We start from the raw sequence: 27,148 nt of genomic DNA, 5'->3' as shown, positions 1-27,148 counted from the left end.
ATGCGGCTTTGCTCCCTCCGCTGCCCCCTCGCTTCCTCCAGCCCTGGCTTTGTTGGCACCGCTGATTCTCTACTGCGGCTCTTCAGGTTTCCCCTTTTGCCACCACCGGCCCTGGGAATGGTCACAACTAGGTCTTATTTTAGGGGTAGGTCTTATATTTTAGCAATTCCCAAAAATAGTACTAGGTCTTATTTTCGGGGAAACAGGTTAGTTCTAGCCGACCTGTGACAATGAGACTGTCACAGGTCGGCTCAGTAGATCGGGAGGTGAGCGAACACATACCGGGTTCGCTCACCTCTCGATCCTGTCACGGCTCTTTGCCGTGACAGGGGGAGGGGCTGGATTCCCCTCTCCCAGCTCCGATCTGCCAGCGCTGACTGGTGGAACGGACGGGGGAGGGTACAGCTGGCTCTGCCTCTAGATAGGCAGAGCCAGCTGTCACTCACGCAGCTGGGCGGATCCCGTCATCTAAGTCGGGATCTGCTGAGGCGTCTCAGTATACCGCGGTATACTGAGCTTAGGGTAACGGGAGGACGCTAGTTTGTGTCCTCCCGTTACCCTAAGGAGAACTATGGGAAAAAACACTGACCCCATAGTTCTCCTTTAAAGAAACAAATATCCCATTTCTAATATAGCCTGAACTGCAGTGTACAAATGCTATCAACCTTTTCATGAGTATTTAAAATAATACGAGCCAACAACAAGTCAGCTTTATACCAGTAAATGTGATATACAGTATATCTGCCTAGGGGATTTTAGGTTCAAGCAGACTTGTAAAAAGGTGAGCATATGTCTCTTGGGCCCACTTCCGACCAAGGACACTATATGCTTTCATTTTGTATGATCTCCCTGTTTCCAACCAAACTGACCTTACAGGAGACTATGAGCTCCTTCAGAGCAGGAACTGATGTAAGTGGTTCAGTATTCTTTGTAAAACACAGCAAGGTTTCAGCACTGTATAAATAACACACCAACAGGATATGTTGATGAAGACTTTTGTTCTGTGCAAAAGGTAGTATTAAAGACTTCAAGGTTTACAGTATTGCTAATCCTTTTTTTCTTCGTCTTTATTCTTACCTTTAAAGTATAATAACTGCATTTTCAATTATGGTAAAATGGCCCACCAGACTGTATAGCGCATAACCCGGTGCACATTGTTTTGCAAATCTATGCTATCCTAAAAATACTTGGATGGTTCGACCATAACCCAACCCTGTGCCCCACTTTTGGCCACTATATGGGATGGCCAGCTTCACTGTCCATTAGGGAGGTGGGTAAGGTTACCATAAGAAGTATGATAATACAGCGTGCCTTGTTTTCAAAATAATGTTTTGCCTACTGTACAATCAACCAGTTTACCAATGTTGGGGACACCACAGACTTTCTTTAAATTTAACCTATGAAGGACAAAGCAACAAGTTTGCTTAACTGACACCAGCTGCACAAACTCTTTCCCTTCGCACCCCTCCCACTCTATTTTGCCTCTAAGAGCATAGAGAAACACATGGCACCCAGCGTTGTGGGCAGAGTAAAATTAGTCTTCATTTAGTGTTCAGTTCTTTTCCTGTTTGCTTGTTTATTTGTCATTGCACAAATCTATAAAAGGCAGACTTGAAAACGAATTGAAAACAGAATCTGTGCTATTAATGAAATGAATTAAATTTATTGATAAACCATGTTTTTTGGGGCGTTTTTTTCTTGTTTTTTTCCTTGTTTTTCTTTTTGCTTGTGTATGATAATCATTGCAAATCTTTCTCATACATCATGGTATCACAGGAATGTGTATAATTGATGTATGTCACTGTGGAGCATCTAATCAGCCATTTAATTGAATGCCTTGATACTTCTTTCACAGGGGCTGTTCCCAAGTAGGAGTCATCAAGGCGCTGATTGAGAGTGGCATTCCTATTGACATGGTTGGAGGGACATCTATTGGAGCCTTTATGGGAGCTCTGTATGCAGAGGAGCGCGGCTTCAACCGTACGAAGATTAGGGCCCGGGAATGGTGTATGGTGAGTAGATCCTTTAGTGTCCACTTGTGGAAAAAAATGTTTTCGGTTAAATTCACTCCAGACCACATTTTCATTTGGGAGTTAAACATTGAGACACATACAGGGGGCACGCTGGCCTCATTAGCACTTGAGTTTTTCAAGCAAGCATTGTTGTAGTGTACCAGTGTACACAACTACCTTTTATCAGTAGTCTGGGGACCCTGGAACACCTGTTTGCAATGCTGGAACACTCACTAGAGGCCCCTTGCTGCCTCTCACATACAAAAGCTTGATGCAAAAAAGACCAGTATTATAAGAGATCCTTTACCTCAGACCTAAAGTTTGGCTGCCTAAAATGGATTCACTAGCACAATTTAATGTGGTAAAGCACTATCCCAGACATGACAGTGCTTAAGCACCCTACATCTCTCAGCCTCAAATGAGCCTTTAGGGAGTTTGACATCATCAGAGCCATATTCCATCCACTCCTGCCACCTCTAATCACTGGATTACACCAATGGTTTAGGAACAGGAAGACAGGAAGTATGTCTCAAAGCAGTAGTTTTCAGTCAGCTCCCTAGACAATGGCTGGGCCTTTTTCAAATTGCTGAGGCTCAGACAATGTATTGTTGGATTCTTGGCAAAGGTGTGCCTGCACTCCAACTTTAATCAAAAATAGCAAAAATGTGGTCTATGGTACATTCCAAAGGCATTAGGGTCCCTAAATGGCAAACACAGTCACCATCTGTAAGGAAAGGTGACTATGTTTAGGAATACATGTAATGCTTGCTTTTGTTCCTTGTAGGGGATACTGGTCTATTTGCTGACCTGAAAAGTTGCTTAAAGAAGTGACATATGCCTTCTCTTACTGGTGATGACTTCCAAGATCTGGTCCCATATACCCATAAAGTGAAATCTCAGGTCATGTACCAGGATTGGGTCTTGTCAGCACTGGCTGTGAGAAATTTAGGTTCTTTACTTGTACACCTTTGCAGTGCAGTGATAACATTACCACATTGGCCACCAATAGTTTCCAATGTACCACCAGCAGTGGTAACTGTTGTCATAGGACCCTTTGTACTTGTGGAACTGGGCCTTGTGATACCAATCACATGTTTAAATTCCTGCACTGTCCACTATATGCAGGGTAGGATCAATAAACCTTTTACAGGTTCTTTTCAGCCAAATATTTACTGCTTCAATATAGAAGTACAATTCTATGTAGCACCATTCCATTAATTGTTCTAGTGCCCTAGACTTCTTGCATTCCCTTTTCTCTTGTTAAGCCTATTACCAGTTCAATTTAGATTCAAGCACTGTACAATTCATCTTCTCAGCCATGAATAGGTGGCATCTTAATTAGAGAAGCCATTATTATGTTGATCCCCTCTTGAAAAAGAACTGAGCTCAATAACACTCTAGCTGTCCCTCAGAATAATTCTTGCATCCCTATGTGGCCAGCGGACTATAAATGGATTTACTGCTCTTCTCAGAGGAAGCATTGTCTGGGAGGTTACTCTGTCTATAAATGTTTTTACAGGATTTACACACTTTTCACCCAACATTCACAAATGTTTCCAATTTAATCCAGATAGGAAAACGTGTAAATCTTGGGTGAAAGGTGTATGAATTGTTTAAAAAGATTTTGCAGAACAAATAGTTTCATGCTTAGGTCATGGGAAGGGCAGCTCCCAAAAATGACAGTAACCGGCTATAATTCCGAATCTGTTTGCAGCAGAAATGTCAGATAAATCCTGATGGCTCTGTGGGAGCGCTCTCTGACATAGCCTTAACTGGGTCACTTAGAAGTAATGGGATAGTTGTATGCTAAAACAGGATTTCTATCGTCACTTATTGCTGCCTTACATTATTAAAGCATAGTGTAACCGAATGTTAATGCAGCTGTAATAGAAGTCACCAAATGACGAGTCTGCTGAGAGGTGTGAGTCACTACTATGGACATCTGGCTAGCTGAGCAGGTTTGCATCTGTATAAAACATCGGACTGCTTATCTCTTGTGTGGAAATTAACTTTAAAATTATATTCATGTGTATTCAAATAAACAAGTGCTTATATCATTGTATTGCTGTTTGAGGTTGTACTCGTCATGAATGCTTCTGTGCCCTGATATGCATTTTAAGGTAGAATGCAAGACACCCCCTTGTCATACTGCACACTTGGAGGGTGATGACACTAAGGGATGTCCTTGAACTGGAGATAGTCCAGTGGAGGGCAACAAAACTAATTAGGGAAATGGAGGACCAGAGCTATGAGACAAGGCTACTGACCTTAAACATGTTTACACTGGAATTAAGGAGATTAAGGGGGGATATGATTTTCATGTACAAGATGTTCAATGGTGACAGCAACATTGGCAACAAACTGTTTGAGATTAACTCCATTACAAAGACTAGAGGCCACCACCTAAAGTTGGTGGAGAAAAAATTCCAGCACAATGGGCGAAGAGGGTTCTTTACAGTAAGAGCGGTTAAGGTCTGGAACTCACTGCCATCGGCAGTGATTTCAGCCAAGAGTGTAGATTTGTTCAAGAAACGTTTGGACAATTTCTTGAGGGACCGTAATATTCAGGGATACCAGTATCCCTAAGAATGAGATGATGCGTGGACCTATATGGGTTGGACTTGATGGACGTATGTCTTTATTCAACCCCAAATACTATGTAACTATACGGTCCGTGCAATCGTGCAACTTTCTTTTGCCCCTTTTTACCGTAAGATTTCCCATTGAACTACAATCAACATTGCATCTGGGTCTTTGCATTCAGAATATCCATTGAATTACAGTGAGCATCAACCACTGGTAAGGTCACATGTGCTCTCTGCCTCCTTTAGGACTTATTTCGATGGGCTTTGGGCTTGAGTCAATGGCATCAATTTGAGACACTTCGGAGATAATTCAGAATTCATTGACAGGGACATTTGACCTGTAGTTGACCTCCATTCTGATTTGCATTTGACTTGCTTCAAAGTGGTTTTGCATTCCCAGAGACTTGTATGGGAGTGCAAAACCCTCTTGAAGTGAACAGAATCTAACTGACACAGGCCAATAAGCTGCCTGAACAGCATCCACTTCTAGCCCCCAGTGTCTGAAAAATGTTTGCATGACAGCTCTGTGAACTATGAGCCTTAGTGCTTCAGAGTGTTGGTCCTCTCACTTGCAGCCTTATTTCTTGGGTGTAGGAGGTTTGGATGTACCTAATATACACCAGCCACATTTCAGGTAAGATAAAATATAATTTAATAATAACAATGGGGACACACATTTTTTCTTATTTTCTGTTGTATGAGATTTTTCAACAAAGTATTTTTTCAACGCTGATTTCAAATTGGGTTTCCTCTACATGCTCTAGTTTTCATGCAATTTGAAACTTGTTGTTTTTTTTTCAAAAAAGAGGACACCGTTGCTATTTACACTAGGGATAGCTTGAGAACTAGGTTTACATCTACCCTAACCTTAGACTAATGAGGCTAGGTTTTTTTTTTTTACAAACATCAATATTCTTTATCTTTTTTTCTTAATTTTGCATTATAGAGATTTATCTGATTTACTTGACAAAACAGTTCATGAAGGCATTTAGTACTGATGGGTTAACGTTTTCAACATATTGTATTTTGCGTTCCATAAGACGCACCGGACCATAGGACGCAGGGAGGTCCGGTGCGCCTTATGGAGCACTCGACAGACCGTAGCTTCTGTCACAGCTTCTGTGACAGAAGCTGCAGTTAGTGACCGCTGAGACAGGTGGCATTGTGATTACAGCGCCGTGGTCTCAGTGATCACACAGAGCAGACGAAGAACGTCCGTTCTTTGTCTGCTCTATGGTGATCTTGGTCACCGCCGCCGTCGCCGCTGCTCAGTTTTAATACAAGTGATCTAATCATATCACTTGTATTAAACGAGCAGTGGCTCCTACTGTACATTTAGCTCTGCTTTAGCAGGGCTAAATGTACAAAAAACTACTCGCCTGGCGCCGATTCGCTCCATAAGACGCAGGCACATTTTCCCCCTCCTTTTGGGGGGAAAAAAGTGTGCCTTATGGAGCGAAAAATACGGTAGTTTCTGCTCTTCCTGCTTTGTCTTTTGAGAAGATCAAAGCAGGTGTGTTCAATGGACTTCAAATTCATGCCCGTGTACTTGATGAGGAATTTGTCATGAAGATGAATGACAAGAAGGCTGCATGGCTGTCTTTTGTGGCAGCTATACAAAACTTTCTTGGTAACAAAAAGGCAGATAACTATGAGGTTCTCGTTACTAGAAAGCTGTTGGTGTTTCACGATCTTGGGTGCAACATGAGTGTCAAGCTCCATTTCCTGAATAGTCACCTTGATCAATTCCCTGAGAACCTTGGGGCTGTTAGTGATTAACAGGGAGAGCACTTCCATTAAGACCTCATGACGATGGAACAGCACTATCCGATGGGAAAAAAAAATTATGGCAGACTACTGCTTACAAGCGCAAATTCTTGCCTGAATAGGGCATATTTGAACTTTGCAGCCCATCTTTATCAGTTGTTCTGAATAACCTATCATCTTTGTCAACATATATGTTAAAGTAAAAAGCATTAGTGCATACTCATATTTGACTATAATCGATAAATGTTTCATATTTGACAAGTGGCGCTACATATTTTGCTTCACTCAATTGATTTTTTTCGCCTTTCAAAATTGAATGCATATTGTGATGCAACTACACATTTCTGTGAATACCTAAAGAATATATTTGCAAAGACGGTTGTTTAAGCCTAGTTTTAAGAGTGCATGACCATAAATTCCTCAGATAGACCATGCCATCATGTGAGAAGTGTCAGAATTTCACGAAAAATGAAAATGTTGAATTGCAAACTGGAGATTACAGAGAAAAACTACTTCAGATTTGAAATCAGCACACTCAAATTAGGTAAGAACAAGTCTTGTGATTGCATGAGTAGAGGACGGGATAGACTGATGTGAACATTAGGAGGAGCAGAGTTTTCGAGTGGCAAGGAGCAATGAGACGCATTTTTCCTCTGGTGTCTATATTGTATAAGGGCTGAATGAAGAAAGATCATGTCTATTACTCGTGACTACATGAGAAAATTTGAATTAACACAAAAACATTTTTTAGAATATTCTTTTGTATATTCAGTTGTATATTCAGAAATCGCAAAGTTTGTTAGACAAATTGGAAATTACTTTTTTTCACCAACTTTTTTAAATTGTTTAAAATTATTTTTTAAGTATGTTATATTTACGGGTTTTCTTTTTATTACTTTTCTGTTAGGGGCTTTGAGGAAAAATCAGGGGTCTAAACAGACCCCTGTAGTTAGTAAATATTTACTATCAACCCAGTCTTGAAAGGACAGTAAGCCTCTGTACTGAGCTGCTTCCTGCTCATTCATAAAGTGAGCAGATAGTTACTATGTCCCCATTATTAAATGAACAGGAAGTGATGTACACTGGGGACATAGTAATTACCATGTCTTCATTTATTTACAAACACAGAGTGATCAGTACTGATTATTTGGTGTTTGCTCAGTACCGCGAAGGATCGGTAAATATTTAACATTTACTGATTGTGAAGCTCCACCACCTTCCACTGAAGCTTTCCGCCCCGCTTGGCCTCCTGACAGCTTTCTCCTCCCCACTGGGAGCCGGCAGCTGCATCACCTCTGTGACCCCTCCAATCCCCACTGCCCCGCCGACACAGGCATGGGAGAGCAGCGGGGATCGGAAGGGACATAGAACGAACCTTGCAGCCAGCTCCAAGCGAGGAGTAGAGAAGCTGGGGACCACTGCATTTTCTACCATTTTTGTAATTTTGCTCTAAGTACTATTTTCGGCCCACATGTTTCGACGGCTGACATTTATGTGCATCCCTAGTATTCAGTTTTCTACATAGTCGTCAGATACCTGTATACCTTTTCCCAATGCTCATGGTAGAAGTGCATACTCTGTTTTCTCAATGTTGGTGCTGACACCATTCTCAACTTTTTCCTTGGATGGATAATGATGTTTACCAAAGTTTTACTTACAATTCAGAAAAAATATGGAAGTTGCAGGACTTCAAGTATAGACTGTGTGGTGTATGTAGAAGGATGGTGAGATTTAGCTTTTCAATTGCATCTTTTCTGCCATGAGTATCCAAGGAACCCATTGTGTACTAACCTTCTGATATCAAAGCATGGAAACAACATTCTTGTTGAATGCCCAATCTTTCAAAATTTTTTTGCTCAGTGATCTGCTGATTGCTAGTTCATTAATGGATTCCATGTGAAGCTTATGATATGCTTCACATAGAACGTCACACCTTTGGTACTCGCATATATCAAATACCGGGTATTCCTTCCGTGCAATCATCCTATATTTTGGTCCAGCAATGCAAAGTGCTCACATCAACACAGTCACTAACATAAACAGCTCGCATATATTGGTGAATTTTGATTGGAGCAACACCTTCTGGCATCCAGAACTGCAAATTCGAGGGTCCAGCGCAGGGTTCCATTTTATAGAGAGTATCAAAACAACCATCCACTGTAATTACTTGCTGCCAAGGTGATAGAGGAGAACCTACACAGTGTGCCAGTGCTTGTCATACAAATGTTCTGCCATCTGTTGATGAGATATGAAAGTGAAGGCATTCCTTTTCATTTAACCCTTGTATGTAGGCCAGTCTGATAGAAATACTGCAAGTGCATCCTGGAGGAGTCACGTTTGTTGAGTGTTATAGTGCCCACTGGTAAAAGATGATCTTTTCCTAATTCATCCTTTTATTGTCAGTTAGGACAATATTTATATATTTGCACGTACTCTCCGGACACCCCCGGCCAAACTAATTAGTGGATCTTGGGTGCACCGAGGTAAGCCAGTATCTAACTTCACTCAGTCCTTCAAATACATGAATACCTGGTCAATTTAGAACATGCAAGTTTTGAAGGCCAGATAATGCTGCATGCTTGGCCAATACAGTGGTACCTCGGTTCACGAACTTAATTCGTTCCACGATTCTGGTTGCTAACCGAATCAAACAGTGATCAGACCGCGATCTTGACTAGAGGAAGCCAGAACCATGTGTCTGAGCAGGGAAGATGGCTGCGGTTGTGTTCATCACCCGATGCGGAGTTCGCAAATGGAAGCAAACTTTTGCCGAACTTCCTGTTCGCGAACCGAATTTTTTAGGTACAGAATCGTTCGTGAACTAAGGTACCACTTTATCTGATATCTGCAGGCAGCTGTCTTGTCGTGCATTGATGTTTTGATGTCTTCATGGCTCTGAAAGATTGGTACCACAGCTTGACAGTCAGAAATCCTTTACAAAACACCAGTTTAAATAAAGCGGCACTCACAAAAAACTTTCATGCCTATGTAAAACTATTACCACTTATAAGTAGTAGTGACATAGTTCACGGTGGCATATGGCCTATGAAGAGAGCAGAGCTGTGGAAGGGACCCAGCAGGCTCCACCTACTACAGGCTGCTTGTAGAAAACTGCAGGAGAGGGTGGATACAAGATCAGTCACCCTGCACAAGGAGAGAGAACAGCAGTGACTGGTCTTTATTACAGGAAGCTCCTGCACAGAGGAAAAGTATCACACTGGATCACTGCACAGATCTGGAATGAATACACAAAGCTCACCAATATTTAAGTAAGAATACACATGCGTCTTGTATTCAGATCATCACATTCCTACTTTAAACCTGAGCAATTAGTGAACGCATATACAAATAAGGAGGCTTATCACATTTAACTAACGAAAAATCAAAATTCTAGCTGAATTCTGCTATACACTGAATCATTTTTTCTAATTGTTTGTGACTCATTTCAATCAGCAACATGTCACTTTGACTCTTGCTTTAACTTCCAGACTCTGTAATTTGCAGGTCACTCTTCCCCACAACACACACTGAATCACAGTGTACCGGAAAGGGATTTGTCACTCCCTACCTACCCAAAGTGCTGCGTTGCAGTGTCAGAGAAGTGCATTGATGTCACTGTTACCCTTTCTCATAGTTGGCGGATTTACATTATCCTGTAACTCTGTCATTTGTAATAAAGCTAATAATACAGAGATCGTATATAATATATTGTGCTTTGGGCAGTCCTAGTAAATGTGTAGACTTGCAGCATGCTGTCACTTTGCATAAATACCAATGTTTCCTATCACTGAAACACACTGACACAGGGGATCAATAAAACTGCCAGATTTAATATACTCTATATATCTCTCCCTGCCTCTCATTAAAGTGAGCACATAGCCCATAATTGGGCGTTATTTTTTATTTCCCTCCTATAAAACGATAAAGATTTATTTCACTCCGTATTTAGCCAATGCTACCCTAGCATGTCCATGCTGCAAATAAATCACAGGAAAGTGTATCTATTTGATTTAATTGCATTTATTTATATGGTAACTAGAATATGCTATTTGTTTACATCAGGAGGCAGCAGGCAACAGTACTAGGAACCTGTGAGGCTCTGCTTCATGTGCTGACAGGAGGAAGAGCAGACTGAGCAGAGTTGAGGTCTGATGAGGACAAAGCAAAAGGAGCGCCTCCATAGTGTATTGATTTATTAAGGATAAAACACACAGCTGAAAAGGTACTTACAAACCAGCTTGTATAAACAAACAGAAAGCGATATAATCTTAGGAGACCATCAAGATGAATACACGAAAATAGTGTGAGGGAAAGGAAGTGCTAGTACTTCACAGGTGCCAAAACACAGTAACACGTTTCTGAGGACAAACCTCTTTCATCATGAGGTTCTGATGAAAGAGGTTTGTCATCAGAAACGCGTCAACTGAAGGAGGGCCAGCGTGCAGATGGCTTTGGCTTAGTGCTAGCACTTCCTTTCCCTCACCCTATTTTCGTGTATTCATCTCCTAAGATGATATCGCTTTCTGCTTGTTTATACAAACTGGTTTGTAAGTACCTTTTCAGCTGTGTGTTTTATCCTTAATAAATCCATTTTACACGATGGAGGCGCTCCTTTTGCTTTGTCCTCATCAGATTTTCGGTTTCCCTTGACTGATGAGCTGCCCTCCTGTATATACCAGGGGGACCATGTTCAGGAGCAGTTACTGTGTTTTGGCGCCTGTGATTTTCACTTATCTTTATAGAGTTGAGGTCTTCTCAGTGCGTTGCTGATCCTTCACTGACCAATCAGTACGCCGTGTGACACCACTGTATTCCTTAACTCTATTCCTTAACTCTGTCACACTCCTGGTTGTTCTGTCTGACAGAACTTTGTGGATCGCAACTAGACAGAATTACAAATCTTTTAGCAAGACAGTTCACATAAGTGTACTCATCTTCTGGTCTGGCGTTCAGGCATGCAGCTAAAGGTGCAGACATGAGAACTCCGAGACGGAGGTCTTTAGGGAGGACAGACCACTTTAATTCTAGTGATAATACAAATCCTATTCCCCCCAATTCATTAATGTTGTCTTCCTAAATGTGAAGATGCGCATGAGCTCTGCTTCCCAGCCATTAATCAAATATTTTGTTTTCTTCCCCTAAGGACATGACATCCGTCTTCAAAAAGGTTCTGGACCTGACATATCCCATAACCTCTATGTTCTCCGGGGCGGCCTTTAATAGCAGCATCAGCAGCATCTTCAAGGACAAGCAGATAGAGGTAAGCACTGTGTCTGTTTAAATTGTATGCCACAGCTCCAGCTTCCATTCACAATGATCTTGAAGCCTGAATGCATTCATGTCATTAGCAGCTGGTACACATGACAGTTCCTGTCCATTGTTTCCATAGGATCTTTGGATTCCTTATTTTAACATCACGACGGACATCACAGCTTCAGCCATGAGAGTGCACACAGATGGTAGGTGATTTAGATCTGTCTTCATCATACAATGTGCCTTTAAGAAAACCAGTAAGAGCAGGAAGTGCATTTCCACTGAGAGAAGGGTATTTCCAAGGGAAAATCAGTTAAAAAGTATAACCTGTGGTGGTACAGAACTACACAGAAATAAAAAGGCGCTGGACTCCAGCCCAAACTTTTTTTTCCTTTCGGACAGTGTAGGGAAGGGTTAGAACCCCTAACAGTTTATTATTGCTGTTATTGTCCCCATCGTTGTTTCTGTTCTCAGTTCCTGTCTTCTGTTGACAAAGGAAGTGATAGAAAAATCTCCCCACTTGAGACACAGCCAGCAGTAAAAGCCTGCAAGAGGTTCTTACCTTTCTTCACTCCATCCAACACCAATGAAAATAAATGTTTTGGCTGTGCTTCCCTTTATAGAAATGTTTATAAAACTGAACATTGCTTTATGGTTATCACTTCAGTGTGCGCTGTGTGATCAACACAGTGTTCTGTTGTCTATCCCCTCTGACCCTTCTTTTTCTGATACAAAGGCTTGGTATTGATTGCTCCACAGTATTTTAATTTAACAGGCAACAGTAATAAAAAGGAAAAGCAGTAGAGAATAAAATACGGCCTTTTATGTCCATCTTTATTTGGTGTTCCTGTAATTACTGTTATATGGGGGCAAAGGTCGGGTTGTGACAATCATGGAGGCATAAACAAAAAGCAGAGGGGAACCTCATTGTGGAACAATAAATCCTAGATGGCCAAGAATGATTTGTATATGACTGTATAAAACAGGTCAGTGGCAAGTCATCCAGGACTGCAGAGGTTGCAATGGCTTTCCGTGCCATGATTGGTGAGAGGTCCAAACCTAATGGTGGCTAAAGGATACCATCAAGAAGCCTTGTAATGATGTGTCAAAAGGAGCTTTGCGCTTATAGATGGGTTATATTGGGTGAGGCATTGCAGGGTTTTAATACTACTAAAGAGCATCCCACACCATAAGTCTGAGCAAGTTTATTATTTTATATTTTTGTGACAATGCAATCCAGTTAGGTGTTTAAAGTGACCCTGTCACTAACACACAAAAACTGCAGAAAAATCAAGTATCTTAAAGACTTACTGGCACTGGTTTTCCATTCCATAATATTTTATTTACTTAAAATGTGACCTTGAACTTGCTTGCAAATTTGACTTCTTCAGAAAGAGGCGGACCCCTAGCATGGCCCCCTCCCTCCTGCCAGAGTGACTAACAGTTTTGACTCCCACTTGAGCGACAGCTCTGACACTGCTGACTGCACATCAAGATGGCAGCGCCCAACAGCAGTCTCAGGACTTTTTTATGTCTACAAAGAAGGCTTTTTTAGGTAAATAGCAGTCATAACATACATTAAATGCACATATAATCTTATGGGAAGATTGTTGTTGAAATAAATGGTCTGATGACAGGGTCACTTTAACTGGCTTCACATTGTAGAAAGAATATAGTCCAGTTCCATTACATGGCATTTTTAGATGGCTGCAGTTCAACCACCATGCCATGTAAGAAAAATGTATAAAGCAAGCACACACCGGTGGAAATATTTTTCTTTCTTAATGCCCACGCCACTAAACTTCTCTCTCCGATACTGAAAAATGGTACCCTGAAGGCAGATGGGAAACTGAAGAATTTAATCAAGAAGATTTTTATTTTCATTTTGTCGTACAATACACTGCAAGATACGAGAGGTGCATACATTTAAGAATTTAAATCTCCTGGGTTCCTATCAGCACTCAGTGGTTCCTCCTGCTGACCCCCATGTCATTATAGGAGATAGCAGTGATGTGGAGGTCAGAGAGAGTTACAGGGGACCCAGGCAATTGCCACTCCTTGAATTTTTGGCTTCTCAGTGCACATTGGTGGAACATTTCTCCCAAAGGAACAGAGAATAGTGGTAGGAAAGTTATGTATTCTCTTTCTTTTTTACATGTAAGTGCTTCCATTATACATTTTACCTATATGGCAGAGTTGCTTTGATGTTGAACTCTATGCAGATATAAACAAACGAATGCAGTTCTGTATTCATTAATATGTCATCAAATTTTTATTTGAAGTAGTGTAAGTACCTAAATTTGACTTATCAGCCTCTTGCAGTCTCTATACAGAAGAGAGTGGGAAAGGAAAAAGCAGCACAAGGACACAATCAGTTAATGTGCTGACATGGAGCATGCTGATAGGAAGAGAGAGCAGAGTGACAGAGATGAGATCATGACTGTATAGCTTTTCCTTCACTGTGTGGGGGTGGGTTCATGACAACCTGGGCTCATAGCAAGTGAATTAAATGATGCTGGCTGCATTTATAGACACCACGTGGTACCACAATTCTGCAATGTTGTTACCTTAAATAAGTCAGGCCAGGTTCTCTCTCAGTTATATTTACAGATGTAAATGCCTCTGATGTTACCGGCTTTAGAAAAACTGTCCTTTAAATCAGTTTGTTGCAGATACGTCTAGTGACCAGCGATGATTAGTTACATAGATGTGATCTCCTGTGAAATACACCTTCCAGCACCCTTAATTGAATATGTATTGCCTCCTGTGTTCTTGGATCTGTACATTCTGTAAAGTGGAGTCAGGTAAAAATACACCTAGCTAGACGGAAGAGGGATAGCTTACATAGGCGCCTGTGTGAGCAATTCAGCGATCCCTTTGTAGTAGTTGTAGCAGATGTGCAGGTATTGTGACATCCTTTGCTGCTGCACATTGTTCAGAGATGAATGAAACATTCTCCGCTTCTTGTACTTTATATTGGTTTAGCTGTAGCCATAAGTAGGATTACCTCCTACCCGACACTTGGACAATGTCATTACACACTCTATCAGCTCCATGTGACTAATACAGATAGTGGGAATTTCTCTCACCATTACTCCTCTGGTTCTGTAGCCTTACACCCACACAATCCCAGTCCTAATGAGACCCAGGGACTAGCTTCAGGCTTCCTTACTGTGCGTTACACAGGTTAGGAAATCCCACTCAGAGATGGAAGTTCCGCCTTTTTTCTCTCCCAATTTACAGTCCTTGCTTCAGTAATTACCAATATCTGGAAAAAGAGCCGGAACCGGAAAGATTCATAGCAAGAAAATAGGCAATTAGGGAGCCCAGCAAGATGGTTGCAACATTATAAGCAAAACCAAAAGTTCCTCAAGTAGGAAATTATATACACACACACACACAGACACACACACACACACACACAATATGTGATCTATTTTTTTTTGTGTGTACACATTTTCCTCCAATCTGAAAGTGTCAGTGTGTCATTGTTCTAGACATCTTTCGGCATATCTTTGTTCTGGGACCCACAAGTGTCAGTGTCATTGTTCTGGGACCCCCAAATGCAGGCATTCCATTGCTCTGGGACCTCCATGTGTTAGTGTGCCATTATTTTATCATTTCGTATGTCATTTTAACCGAACCTGCAGCTGACTGGTTGCTAGCTTCATTCAGCCAAGAATTTTCCAACATGCTCCTTCAGGTGATCAAAGGATGCTGGACAGAAGGATGCCACCAGGAACACCCACTGTGCGAATTTCAGCCGGTTCATCAAGAATTGTCCAGAATGCGCTGCGTGTATGGTCTACCTTTTAGGGTTCATTTATATTCGATGTGGGTCACGTGGTTATTGGGACCCCTGCCACTGTCTTGTAGACAGAGCACAGCTCAATTCCATCTAGCTGTCAATCTGTACACAGGGAAAACATCATTTTACATGACCCGTTGAATGGGGGGCCCAAAATGAGTCTTGTGCCTTGTACACATCTTAGCTTGGATCACCTGAAAGGCTGTAGATCTTTAGAAGGTAATACATGATGTTTTTGTATGAAATAAGAAAATGGAAGTGATTCATGCCCTATAAGAGTTGCGGCAGCCTGCAGTGCTGTCTCAGTGAGGTATCTACAATCAGATAATGACTGATTACATTAGCAGCGCATGATAAGTGCATACTGACAAGCTTTGGCAGTGATGTTAGCGGGAGACAGAATAGACCCATGGATCTTGTGTGATGAGCAGGAGCAGGAAAAAGTCCTGGCATGGTATCACACAGAATGCACAAGTAGTAGCAGCTAATGTCTATCCAGGGATACCAGTATCCATAAGAATGAGATGATGCGTGGACCTATATGGGTTGGACTTGATGGACGTATGTCTTTATTCAACCCCAAATACTATGTAACTATGTAATGTGCAGATGAGGGGGAGAATTCCTGCACTCTGTGGGTTTGCGTTACAAAAATCAGGAACACAACCTTTTTATGACAGAATCCTAGATTCCAAGTGTCAGCTTATTGAACTCTACAGTGGTCTCTTGGGTCCTCAGAAATATTAATTTCCTCATACAGTTATCAGCCAACACTTTGAAAAAACTGCTTCTAGTTTTGGGTGGACAGCAATGTTGGTTCCCTATATATCTATCAGAGACCCCAGTCGTCTAATTTCCTGTGGTAGATTGGATCTCTGACCCCTCCCAGAAGAACATAATGAAAGTTGTTGCTTACTCACGGCTGGATTCCTTGGATATTACTTCTGCATTATAGAAAAACTATCAGGGAATGGTGACACCTTTATTTGGCTTTGTAATGGCTGCACTTGGGAGATCTTACTACATGTTTTTCTGAAATATAAAAACGCCACCCAAAATGTTCAGTTCTTAATGGTCTTTGGCATGCTGAATCAGATGCTGGCTTTTCATGTATATTAGGGACTATCTGTGAGAATTAATTATGTTGACTGAAATTTATACTGCGAATATAAACAATGAAACGGGAACAAAAGGGTAATTTTAAAATCATTTGATGTATTTTGAATAGAGCTTATATGATTATCAGATATCTGATATGTTAAAATCCCGAGCTGTCCCCCACAGTACTCCTATTGGCCACAAGATTTCTTCAAGCTTCTGGGTTCAGTGATGGCCAGCATCACTCAACCTGGAAGACTGAGGAAAGGCTGTGTGAGTTCAGGGTGTCTTGTCCCCTCCCCCTGAGCATGACGTCTTGCACTCACAGTATTAATGCAGAGTTGCACTGATGTCATCACGTCAGCTCTGCTCTGCATCATTCAGGACAACCTACCCCCAGGACAGTAGGAAGAGGACCCTAGCCATCACATGACCATCAAGTAGGCACCAGAAAAAGGATAGTTTAAAAAAATGTTTGCAGGGTTATTCACAAAAGTGTGAAGAGTTTGGAGAAGGCCGGAGAAGTGAGCAATCTAGGACAACATAACTGATTTGTAAAACTCCAATTCAGCTCACTTTCCAGTTCAGCTACGTTGTCCTAGATTGGTCACTTCTCCTGCCTTCTCCAATCTCTTCACCCTTTTGTGAATAACCCTGTTAACATACTGCTGGCAGGGGCCTCAAGGGGTAAAAAGGGTTCTCTGAGACTGGAGAAGCACAGATACTGGTGCTGAGCTTTAACTTTCCAAAAATCTACCCACACCAGAAATCTGTCATAGATTTGGAGTGGCAGCATTGTAAGCCAATAAAGTACCAATGCATAGCACAGCACTGTCACCCTAACATAATTTACAGTATGTACTGGGCACTGGAGAGAGGGCAGTCCATGGGTTTGACAGTGGTAGTTCTCTGTGTGTCCTTGACTCCATACATTGTGCTAACTCTTGAGCCGACCATGACACTTTATCCTTCCCTACCTGAACCTTTAAACTCAATGCAATCCCTAAAATTAAACCTTACAACTTAAACTCCACCCGGCTGCTTTAGTTTGGCCTTAGCTTAACCCTTAACCTCACCCTAATGTTAAATTGTAACCTGAACCGCAAAAGATGACCTCAGTCTAAACCCAAAATTAGTGTTAATGTTTAACACTAAATTACCCCGGAAATGCCACTCTTACCTCTTCAGGCACAGTAACTACCAGTGCTGCAATCTATGACCCCAAGATCTCAGGGCCAAAGCCACTGCTTTATTAGAAGGAGGTGTTTTGGGAAGTGTTTTAGGCCCTAGAGGAGAAAAACACTGAGAGGGGCACTGGAAGGATCTCACTAGCGGAATGAGTCTCATTCATAGTTCAGTGAGCAGGTAAGAGGTGGAAAAACGATGCAGGAAGCTGCAGCCTTTGAATAATGGGGTCACCCTCTGACTATGCACTTTGGCAGGACTGTGTAAATCACCAAACTGGCTAAACTGAATTACACATATTTTGGCAGGTAAAACAGATCATATAAATGTATTTCAGTTATGGGTTTAACTGAATTGCGCAGGTTATTTGAGGTGATTGATGGGTAAGCAGACCCACATTATATGCCTGATACCAGAAGTAGATGGTGTGCTTTGATTGGAGTTCTACGTCCTTAGTCTGATTTTAGACTGTTTCTTGGTAAATGGACTAACATAAATTATCGATTTTTTCTTTGTAGGGTGTCTTTGGCGATACGTCCGTGCTAGCATGTCTCTATCGGGCTACATGCCTCCACTTTGTGACCCCAAGGACGGACACCTACTGATGGATGGGGGATACATCAACAATCTCCCAGGTACGCAGTTGTATGGAATTGTTAGAGTTGGTGTAATGGCAATGCTTTGAAATGACTCATATCTCTGACTTGTATCACCTAACAAACTCACAACATGATTAAAGTCCAGGAACCTGGCCTGACCTGACCACTGTTATCTGCAAAGCTTTGACACGTTCTTCTTTTACTGTTTAATGCTCCCATGGACCCTGCTATGAGTGAGGCAAACTTTGGAACAAGGAAGTGTTTAAACTTTGCAGATTAAGGCCTGGTTCACACCTGGGCGTTTTACAGCGCGTTCCTACACGCTGCAAAAAGCTCAACATGTGAAAACCAATAATTGCCTATGGGCATGGTTCTCACCTGGGCGTTTTACAGCACGTAGGAACGCGCTGCAAAACGCCCTACGCCCAAAGAAGTACAGGAGCTTCTTTGGGGCGTATTTGCCGCGCGTATCCATTAGGATACAGTCGGATAGCCCTCGGAAACGTGCGTTTGTCGCATGTTTCTTTTGCCGCAAATCGCTGTAAAAACATGCGGCAAACGCGCATATTCCATAGGCCTAGGTGTGCACCCAGCCTAAAGAGTCCTGGAGTTAGTGTCGGGCACACCGGAAAGGAATCAGGACTCAGGAATCAAGATGTATAAAAACTGCCTTTCAGAAAAATCAACCTATCTGGCTGTCATTGTTATTGTCATTCAGTCGATATACACCGGTCAGCCATAACATTATGACCACTGAGGGGTGAAGTGAATAACCTTGATTATATCATTACATTGGAACCTGGAAGTGAGTGGGATATATTATGCAGCTAGTCAACATTTTTTCCCTGAAGATGATATGTTTGAAGCAGAAAAATGGGCAAGCATAAGGATTTGATAGACTTTAACAAAGACTAATTTGCAATGGCTAGACGCCTGGGTCAGAGCAACTCCAGAACTGCTGCTCTTGTGGAATGTTCCCAGTCTGCAGTGGTCAGGACCTACCAAAAGTGGTCCAAGGAAGGAGAACCGGTGAACCGGCAACAGGGTCATGGGTGGCCAAGTGTCATTGATGCACGTGAGGAGCGAAGGCTGGCCCATGTAGACCTATCCAATAGAAGAGCTAATGTAGCTTGAATTGCTGAAGTTAATGCTAGTCTTGATAGAAAGGTGTCTGAACAAACTGCATCACAGTTTGTTGCGTATGGGCTGCTAACCACAGACCGGTCAGGATGCCCATGCTAACCCGCTTCCACTGCAAGCACACACTTGATGGACAGGTAACCATCAGAACTGGACCACAAAGCAATGGAAGAAGGTGGCCTGGTCTCATGAATCACATTTTTTTTGACATCACGTGGATGGCCAGGTGCGCGTCTGTGTCGCTTACCTGGGGAAGTGATGGCACCAGGGTGCACTATTGGTAGAAGACAAGCTGGGGGGAGGCAATGTGATGCCTTGGGCAATGTTCTGCTGGGAAACCTTGGGTCCTGACATTAATGTGGATGTCACTTTGACGTACCACCTACCTAAACATTGTTGCTGACCAAGTGCAACCCTTCATGGAAAAGGTATTCCCTGATTGCAGTGCCCTTTTTCAGCAGTATAATGCGCCCTGCCACACTGCACAAATGGTTCAAGAATGGTTTGAGGAACACAACAATGAGTTGGAGGTGTTGACTTGAACAGCCTCAAAATTCTCCAGATCTCAATCCAATGGAGCAACTGTGGGATGTGCTGGAAAAACAAGCCTGTTCCATGGAGGCCCCACTTCGCAAATTACAGGACTTAAAGGATTTGCTGCTGACTGCTTGGTGTCATTTACCACAGCATACCTTCAGAGTTCTAGCGGAGTCAATGCCTAAACATTGCGGAAAAAGGGGGACGTACTCAATATTAGGCGGGTGGACTTAATGTATGGCTGATCAGTGTAAATACATTTTTTGGCACAGCGCCTAAGTGGTGCCAGTGAATGCTTTAGCCCACCAGGGACACAATGTGCATGACATAATCATGTTTTCCTTGTATTTGGGTTTACGTCCATGACCTTAAAACTTACTGGCTCCCATCTATATTGTATGTGTGGGTCTAATATGACTGTGATATGGACGGATTGTAAGCTATTTTGGGACAGGCACTGCTGTGAATGATTCTGTGAATAACACTATGCAATATGGGAAATAAATAATTAGCAAGTCCTGTTATCCCGGTATAAGTGGAATATTCCTAGTGTATATTTTAAAGGGATTGTGTGGTGTTTTTCCCAAAGGTAATACAGTATATCCAATGACTACAGCATTTTTATACATTTTGTTTTACTTCTTAATAGGAAATATTACATAATATTGCATGCTTGCCTCTCTAAGCACACCAAAGGCTGCAGCACATTGTTTCCTGCAAAGTGATCTACTGCTATGTTGTGAATAGTCTACATAGCCTATGTGTTGTTATCCTCTGCTGCTCAGGTCTGTTCTTAACACACACAGCTGTATGATAGGGATTAGGGATACACCTCCCCGCCTCTTTGCTAGTTTATACCCAGCTGTATTGGTTTTTATATACGCAGAGACAATCGACAAAAGAAAAGGCAGTGCTGGACTTCCTCATTGCAAAACATGGCATGCTCTGGAAGCTAAATGTCATAACTGCACTGTTTAGTAAATGCGTATTTGTTATAAAGGTGTTATAAAGGTGTTATAAAAGTAGTAAAAACATTTCATGAAATAATTGGTTTATAAACTTGAGTATATTAAAAAGAGAATAAAATTGACCACAAACCTTTTACAGTTTTCCTTTTAAACACAAGAATGAATTTTTAGCATTCATAACTGTCCTTGCAGTTGACAGCGTATTCACATTAATTATTCTGTCACTTTTCTTTCTAATTAACTGGTAGTATGTTTTTGTCTTCATTAAAACGTGTTGTGCAGTGCAATAAGGGGGAGTGACGAGATTCTTTCATTAAACTGATTTATATGGCTATAATTCTGTACTATATCATGTCTGGTGCAGATCGGAGGCATTTATTATCCCAGTACAGATGGGGGTCACACAGCCGGTATATGGAGCTTCAGGCATCCTGGAACAAGTAGTTCCCCAATGGCTGGAGAGCCATAGATGTCCCAGCTCTAGTATTCGAGTGATACTGTACCATTCATTTGTCTTGTAACATCCTCTATTACTTTTGGCATTCTAATAGCTGATGTAGCCTGCTCCATGGGTGCCAAGGTGGTTCTAGCCATTGATGTGGGCAGCAGGGATGAGACGAACCTGACTAACTATGGTGACGCCCTGTCCGGCTGGTGGCTGTTGTGGAAGAGGTGGAATCCGCTGGCAGACAAAGTCAAGGTGAGCTTTCTCAGGTGATGGTGAGAATCAGACCGGCATCTCTTCCAAGGGGGATGGGCAGACTCCGCGCTGTGACTGTCAAGGGAAGTGATGCGAAAAGCTCAGAGCAGCCATGCATTCACCTGGAGTAAACAAGAATAGATTTTCTTGTACAGAGCATTAACTGCTTAGGAATTGAATTAAAGTTGTTGTTTAACCACTTCATTATATGCAGAGCCCTATTTATTATACATAAAGGGCTTTACATTATATATTACATCTATTACAATTGAAGCAGGATTTCAAACTGCTGCTCTTATAACGAATACAGAAAATAACAGCTGAAGGTTTTTTGATATCCATCTGGTCTGCTTAAATAAAATAACAACAGATTCTTAGAATGTAACACCACTGATGATGACTGGCCGACACAGCTGAAGAATGCATGCAGTACCTTTCTAAAGTCTCTTCTGTTGTACTTGTGCATGTGAGCTCACTAATGCTGCCCATCCATCCCCCTGCAGGTACTGAACATGGCAGAGATCCAGACCCGGCTGGCATATGTTTGTTGTGTGCGGCAGCTGGAGATGGTGAAGAATAGTGAGTACTGCGAGTACATCCGACCACCAATTGACAGATATGGCACACTGGAATTCGGCAAGTTTGATGAGATTTGTGTAAGTATCTCTCTATTCACATGGGGAAAGGATGTAATTGTAGCATATGTAACCTTATGCAATCTAAATGACCACCAGGGGCTGCATACTACTCCTGCTGACCTAGTAGTTCCTTACAGGGCCAGTCCACTCAGTAAATGATATTTCAGTATTGGATGCCAAATCACCCATTTGGCTGCAGCTCCACCCACCTGCTGTGGCCATTATAAGAGTCATAATCTAACCTATAGATTTGTATTTATTTTTTATTCAAAGGATGCATTGAGGCTGCCATTGTTGGCATCTCTTTCTGAAAACGTATTTGACTGGCTGTCATCCGGATTCAGTGTCCACTACTTTCTAAGCTCAGAACATGTATGCAGATCAGGGGTTTTGACTTCACTCTGACTTTCCACATTTGTCTGATTTGTTCCAGATCTTGAAATATTTTGAAGCATTTTCAGAAGGAGATCAGATTAGGTGGCAGCCTCGGTATTTTTCTCACTACAGTCCTCCTTTAATGATAGAGCATCATGATAAGAAAATGAAAACTGACAGTTCTGCTCTCTCTCTTTCTGTAAAGGCTGGTTGCCTGTCTGTCATGTTGATGTATTGGCTTCAATGCTCTGACTTTCTTACCAAGAAAAAGTATTGGGATAAGAGGCTACAACACCTTTTTTGACATTCCTTTGCTACTTGCTCTCTGCCAGTAACTTAGAAGTATTGGGGATGGAGACAGACAGTCAGCTCTCATTTTTTAGAATAAGGCTAGCAATGACAGCTGAAATATAGCTATCCTGACAAGTGAACTTTAAGGGTAGTGGCCAGTCTTTGCAAGGGACAATTTTATTTGGTCCATTTCAGCATAGATGGCTTTGCTGTTGCCATTTGATGGGAATATATATTGGTTTTGTTAATTAAATAGGAAATATTGCATGTATATTATTCAGTCTTCTATCCAGCCAGCAGCTGGTGCTCTAGTCTTGTTTTTACGTATTCAGCTTATTTAGCCTTCAGCTGTGCTGAAAGAAGCCCAGTGTTTACAGAATTCAAGGCATTGCAGCAATGACTCCTCCCTTATCAGGCTACTCAGTCAGACAAAGGAAGCTGCAAAGCAAGCGTCATCTGTTATGTTGTCTGATTAGCTAACCCATAGTACTCTAGGAATCGTTTGTTCTGTATTAAATGTATGTTTATTTGTAAAACAAAGACATACACACACATATAAAACAACAGTTTGAAAATGCATATCCTTAAAAAATAAAAAAAATGTAAAGTACAATTCATCCAAAACCAGAAGAAAAGAGGAATGTGCATTAGTGATAAGAGGCCAACCTCAAGGTCCATATATTTCCCAGCTCTCTGATAACCACAATGCATTTAATAAAATGACTTTCCTGAAGTGTATGTATTTGCATTGCTAATGAAAATTGTATTATCATTTATACAACGGTCCGCATATTAAGGCCTCTTCATTATCATCCTGATTTCTGATATCTCCTCTTTATTGCAAGATCCCATTTAGCATAAATGATATTTTGTCCTTGTGTGACCGCACCCTTCCTCTCCTGTGACATCCTATGACTTGCATAATTCACAGGCGACAGGGCAAAGCTTGTGGCAGAGCTGTCGAGATTTATTAAACCGCGCTCTCTTTGTGTTGGGAGGCGTTCTATCTCAGAGGCACTTATACAAAGCTTTTACAGTGACAGTAAATTCTGTGTCACCATAAATCCACAACTACTGATTCCTCAGTGTGAGACGTTACCTGCTTATCTTCTTGTTCTTCCTAGAAACGAGGACATTTTCTAGGTATGTCGTGGAGCTGTGTTGATTCCTGGCAACGAGGGAAAAGATTATGCAAAAAAGATGCATTAATGTCATAATTGCACCTACAGAAATAGTGATTTGACAAGGTGCAATACATTAACCATGTGAACCTGTCTCTTATTCTTCAATTCTCTGTTCAACTTTTTCTTTTTTAGTCACAGAGTCTAATAGAGGCTTCGTACTGTTTCATTATGGAAAATTAGACTTGTCCTTTAAAATTTTCTTTTTTTGGGTTTCTATTATATCTAATAGTTTAAAGTACAATGCTGAGCAAGCTAACGGCCTATTTTCAGTCATGACTTACCTTTTGTTCTGGCCTTGTAGCCAGCTAAATCTTTTTCCTTCCTCATCACCTGCACAATTAGTTTGCATTAATTTAATCTATGAAAGAGATTTAGACTCAGCCGCCAGAAAATCCATCCACTTTGCTGCCTGTAAAAGCTGCTGCCGTTAATCATTATTAACACCCCGGAGTGTATCCATTATGTAACAATAGATGTTTTAAAAGGTTTGGTTTAAGTTGATCACAAATGTGCAGTCCGAGCTGTGTTCCGTAGCTGAGCGATTGCCAGGTATCGACCAGTAATTACAGAGTAATGGCATTTAGATGCAGTTGGCATTGCTGAACACGGAGTTAACCCCTTCCATTCTGCTTTTGCTGCAGGATGTGGGGTATCAGCATGGGAAAACAGTCTTTAACGTATGGAGCCGCAGTGGCGTCATCGACAAAATGCTGAGGGACCGCCAGGAAACGTGCAAGTCTAAAACTTCAGATGTAAGTTCTTGATTTTTGTATTCATACGAGGCTATTATTATGATACTGCTGTCACCTGCTGCTTCTAGATGAGTGCTGCAAAGCCAATTGCATTATGGGAGAGTTACATGGAACCACACACCCCTCGGAAGCATGGCTCCTAATAAATGGGCTAAAAATGGTGGGGGCCTGCCAAAAGATTTGTAGCTTGTTGCTGGGTTTTAAATGCAGTAAATCATTTTATCTCTCACCCCCAGGTGTTCTAGGAAGCCAAGAATCCCTTTAATTTCTACTTTTACTTAAAGGTCAACGATACTTCTGCTCACTTTACTGGCCTATCCAATGCCAAGCAGTGTCTATCTCCCTGGTGCCCTCTGTAAAGTTGAACATTCACCAGGAGGCACCCTAGAAAAATTTTGTCATCCCATGTGCTGGTGCCAAGCCAGTATGGTTGTGGCATGTATTCCCTACAGCTGTCAAACACCAGAGCCTGTACTGTGCATTGACGTTCTGACATTTGACAGTGGATTAAAAGGAGGAGGGGCTTAACACCTGGAGAGGACAAAGCTTAAAATTAACATATTTTATACCCATGCAGGGCAAGGCAATGGGTCACCTTTTAATGTCGGCTCCACCAGCTATCCAACTCATATTCACTACCACTCCTTTAGTCTGCTAGGAGCACAACAAGGAAGCACTGCATAAGCTACTATTTGGGACTTGAAGCTTGCAAGCTTTCTTCCCACCCATGTGACAGGGTGGAGCCCCTCAACGCCAATCCCTAAGCCCCGTGCGAGAGGAAGTTGAGTGAGTCACATGCTCCTTCATACCAGGATGTACTGGTATTTTTCTTTGCTCCTGGCAGCCGAATAGAGTAGCAGGTGAGCAAAGGAAAGGTGGGTATGCGGTGCTGTTGGTGCTATGATTAAAGTGAACTTGTTGCTACCGTAGCTGTTGCTCCCATATGGGCCTAGGATCCAAGGTGCTCCACAGGAACAGATGGCTTGAGTTGAAGATTAACACTTGTACTTGGAGAAATCATAAGATCCCAGTACTTTAGCACTGTGATTACCCTACAAACATCTTATGCACAGTCCAATTCATTTTAAGACAAGTCCAGTCCCTTCGCTTAACCCATTACCCTGAACCCAACAAAATATATCTACTACCAATCATTTTGTTGGTGTCCATATAGCAAACTGTTTACTCCTCAATACAACACACTAAGATCTCAGTGTAGAATATTCTACACTCAGTACAGATATTATGTCATGGAATACTCTTAAACTGGCTGTGTTGGGTCGCTAGTCAATTGTTTGGGTCCTGGGTGCTTGCGTTCTGTATGTAAGTGTCCACTTCCCACAGACCTGAAAGAAGCCTGAGCAGAGGTAGAGCATCTCTCAGAATACGTCTCCCGCTGGGTATTACGAGTCATTCTCCTTACAGATGAACAGTCAGATCATTAGTGACCTCTGTACACTGCGGATGTATGGAGCTCCCAGCCATAGGAGCACGCGTGAGGAGATACTAGAATCACTGAATACGATAATTAGATCTTCTTATTTATCTCACCTCTCAGGAGGGAGGGTCTTCAGACAGCACAAGAGAACTGTGACCGTACACTCGGAGAGGTTAATAACCCCTTCTTATGATTTGGAATTACCATCTTGTACAGTGTGAAGGAAATTGAATTCATGGATTATACATGGTGCTTGCTTCCTATGCAGCATATAATACAAACTGTGGGAATCTGGTAAACTTAGTTTTTTGGGTTGTTTTTGTAAACCTCATTCAGTTTGTTGGCTGTTATCACTTGTTACATGCAGCCTAATCTGAGATGTGAGATGCAAACTGCTGAACAGATCGAAACACAGATCGGCTTTACATTGCTGCTGCCATTGTTGTGTAATCCGGGGCGGGGACCTGTAAGTGAAATTAGAGCAGAGAACGCTCTGGTCCCCTCTCCTGCTAGGACAGTGCTTTGGGGTTGAGCTGTGTAAATCACAGGACTGGATGGACTGACTCATATGTGTATTACATCTGTGTGTGTGAATTTTGGACTGGAATTTAGCTTTAATGTGTGGTGGATGCCGGAACGATAAACTACCTGGCTGTGGCATCATCCAAGACATATAATAGGCCAAGGACTGACTCAGCCCGCCAGGCTCCACCTATAACTGAGTTGAAATATCAGTTTCATGTAGATCAGGGGTGTCAAACTCAATTTAATCGTGGGCCGCATCAACATTATGGTTGCCCTCAAAGGGCCTGTAAGAC

General features: G+C 41.9%; 1 protein-coding gene across 1 annotated transcript in view; it reads left to right on the top strand.

Annotated features, from left to right (window-relative positions):
• Positions 1–27,148, top strand: part of PNPLA7 (patatin like phospholipase domain containing 7) — a 143,450-nt gene that overhangs the window by 104,951 nt on the left and 11,351 nt on the right. The window contains exons 20-26 of the mRNA XM_018556766.1: positions 1,856–2,012; positions 11,508–11,624; positions 11,754–11,823; positions 18,227–18,343; positions 21,504–21,652; positions 22,156–22,308; positions 24,782–24,892. Of these exons, the coding sequence (XP_018412268.1) occupies positions 1,856–2,012; positions 11,508–11,624; positions 11,754–11,823; positions 18,227–18,343; positions 21,504–21,652; positions 22,156–22,308; positions 24,782–24,892 (874 nt within the window). The remainder of the gene's footprint in view (positions 1–1,855; positions 2,013–11,507; positions 11,625–11,753; positions 11,824–18,226; positions 18,344–21,503; positions 21,653–22,155; positions 22,309–24,781; positions 24,893–27,148) is intronic.

This window comes from Nanorana parkeri, unplaced genomic scaffold (genome assembly GCF_000935625.1).
Source record: "Nanorana parkeri isolate BGI_ZX_2015 unplaced genomic scaffold, ASM93562v1 scaffold251, whole genome shotgun sequence".
Taxonomy (NCBI): domain Eukaryota; kingdom Metazoa; phylum Chordata; class Amphibia; order Anura; family Dicroglossidae; genus Nanorana; species Nanorana parkeri.
This window is presented reverse-complemented; position numbering and strand designations above follow the sequence as displayed.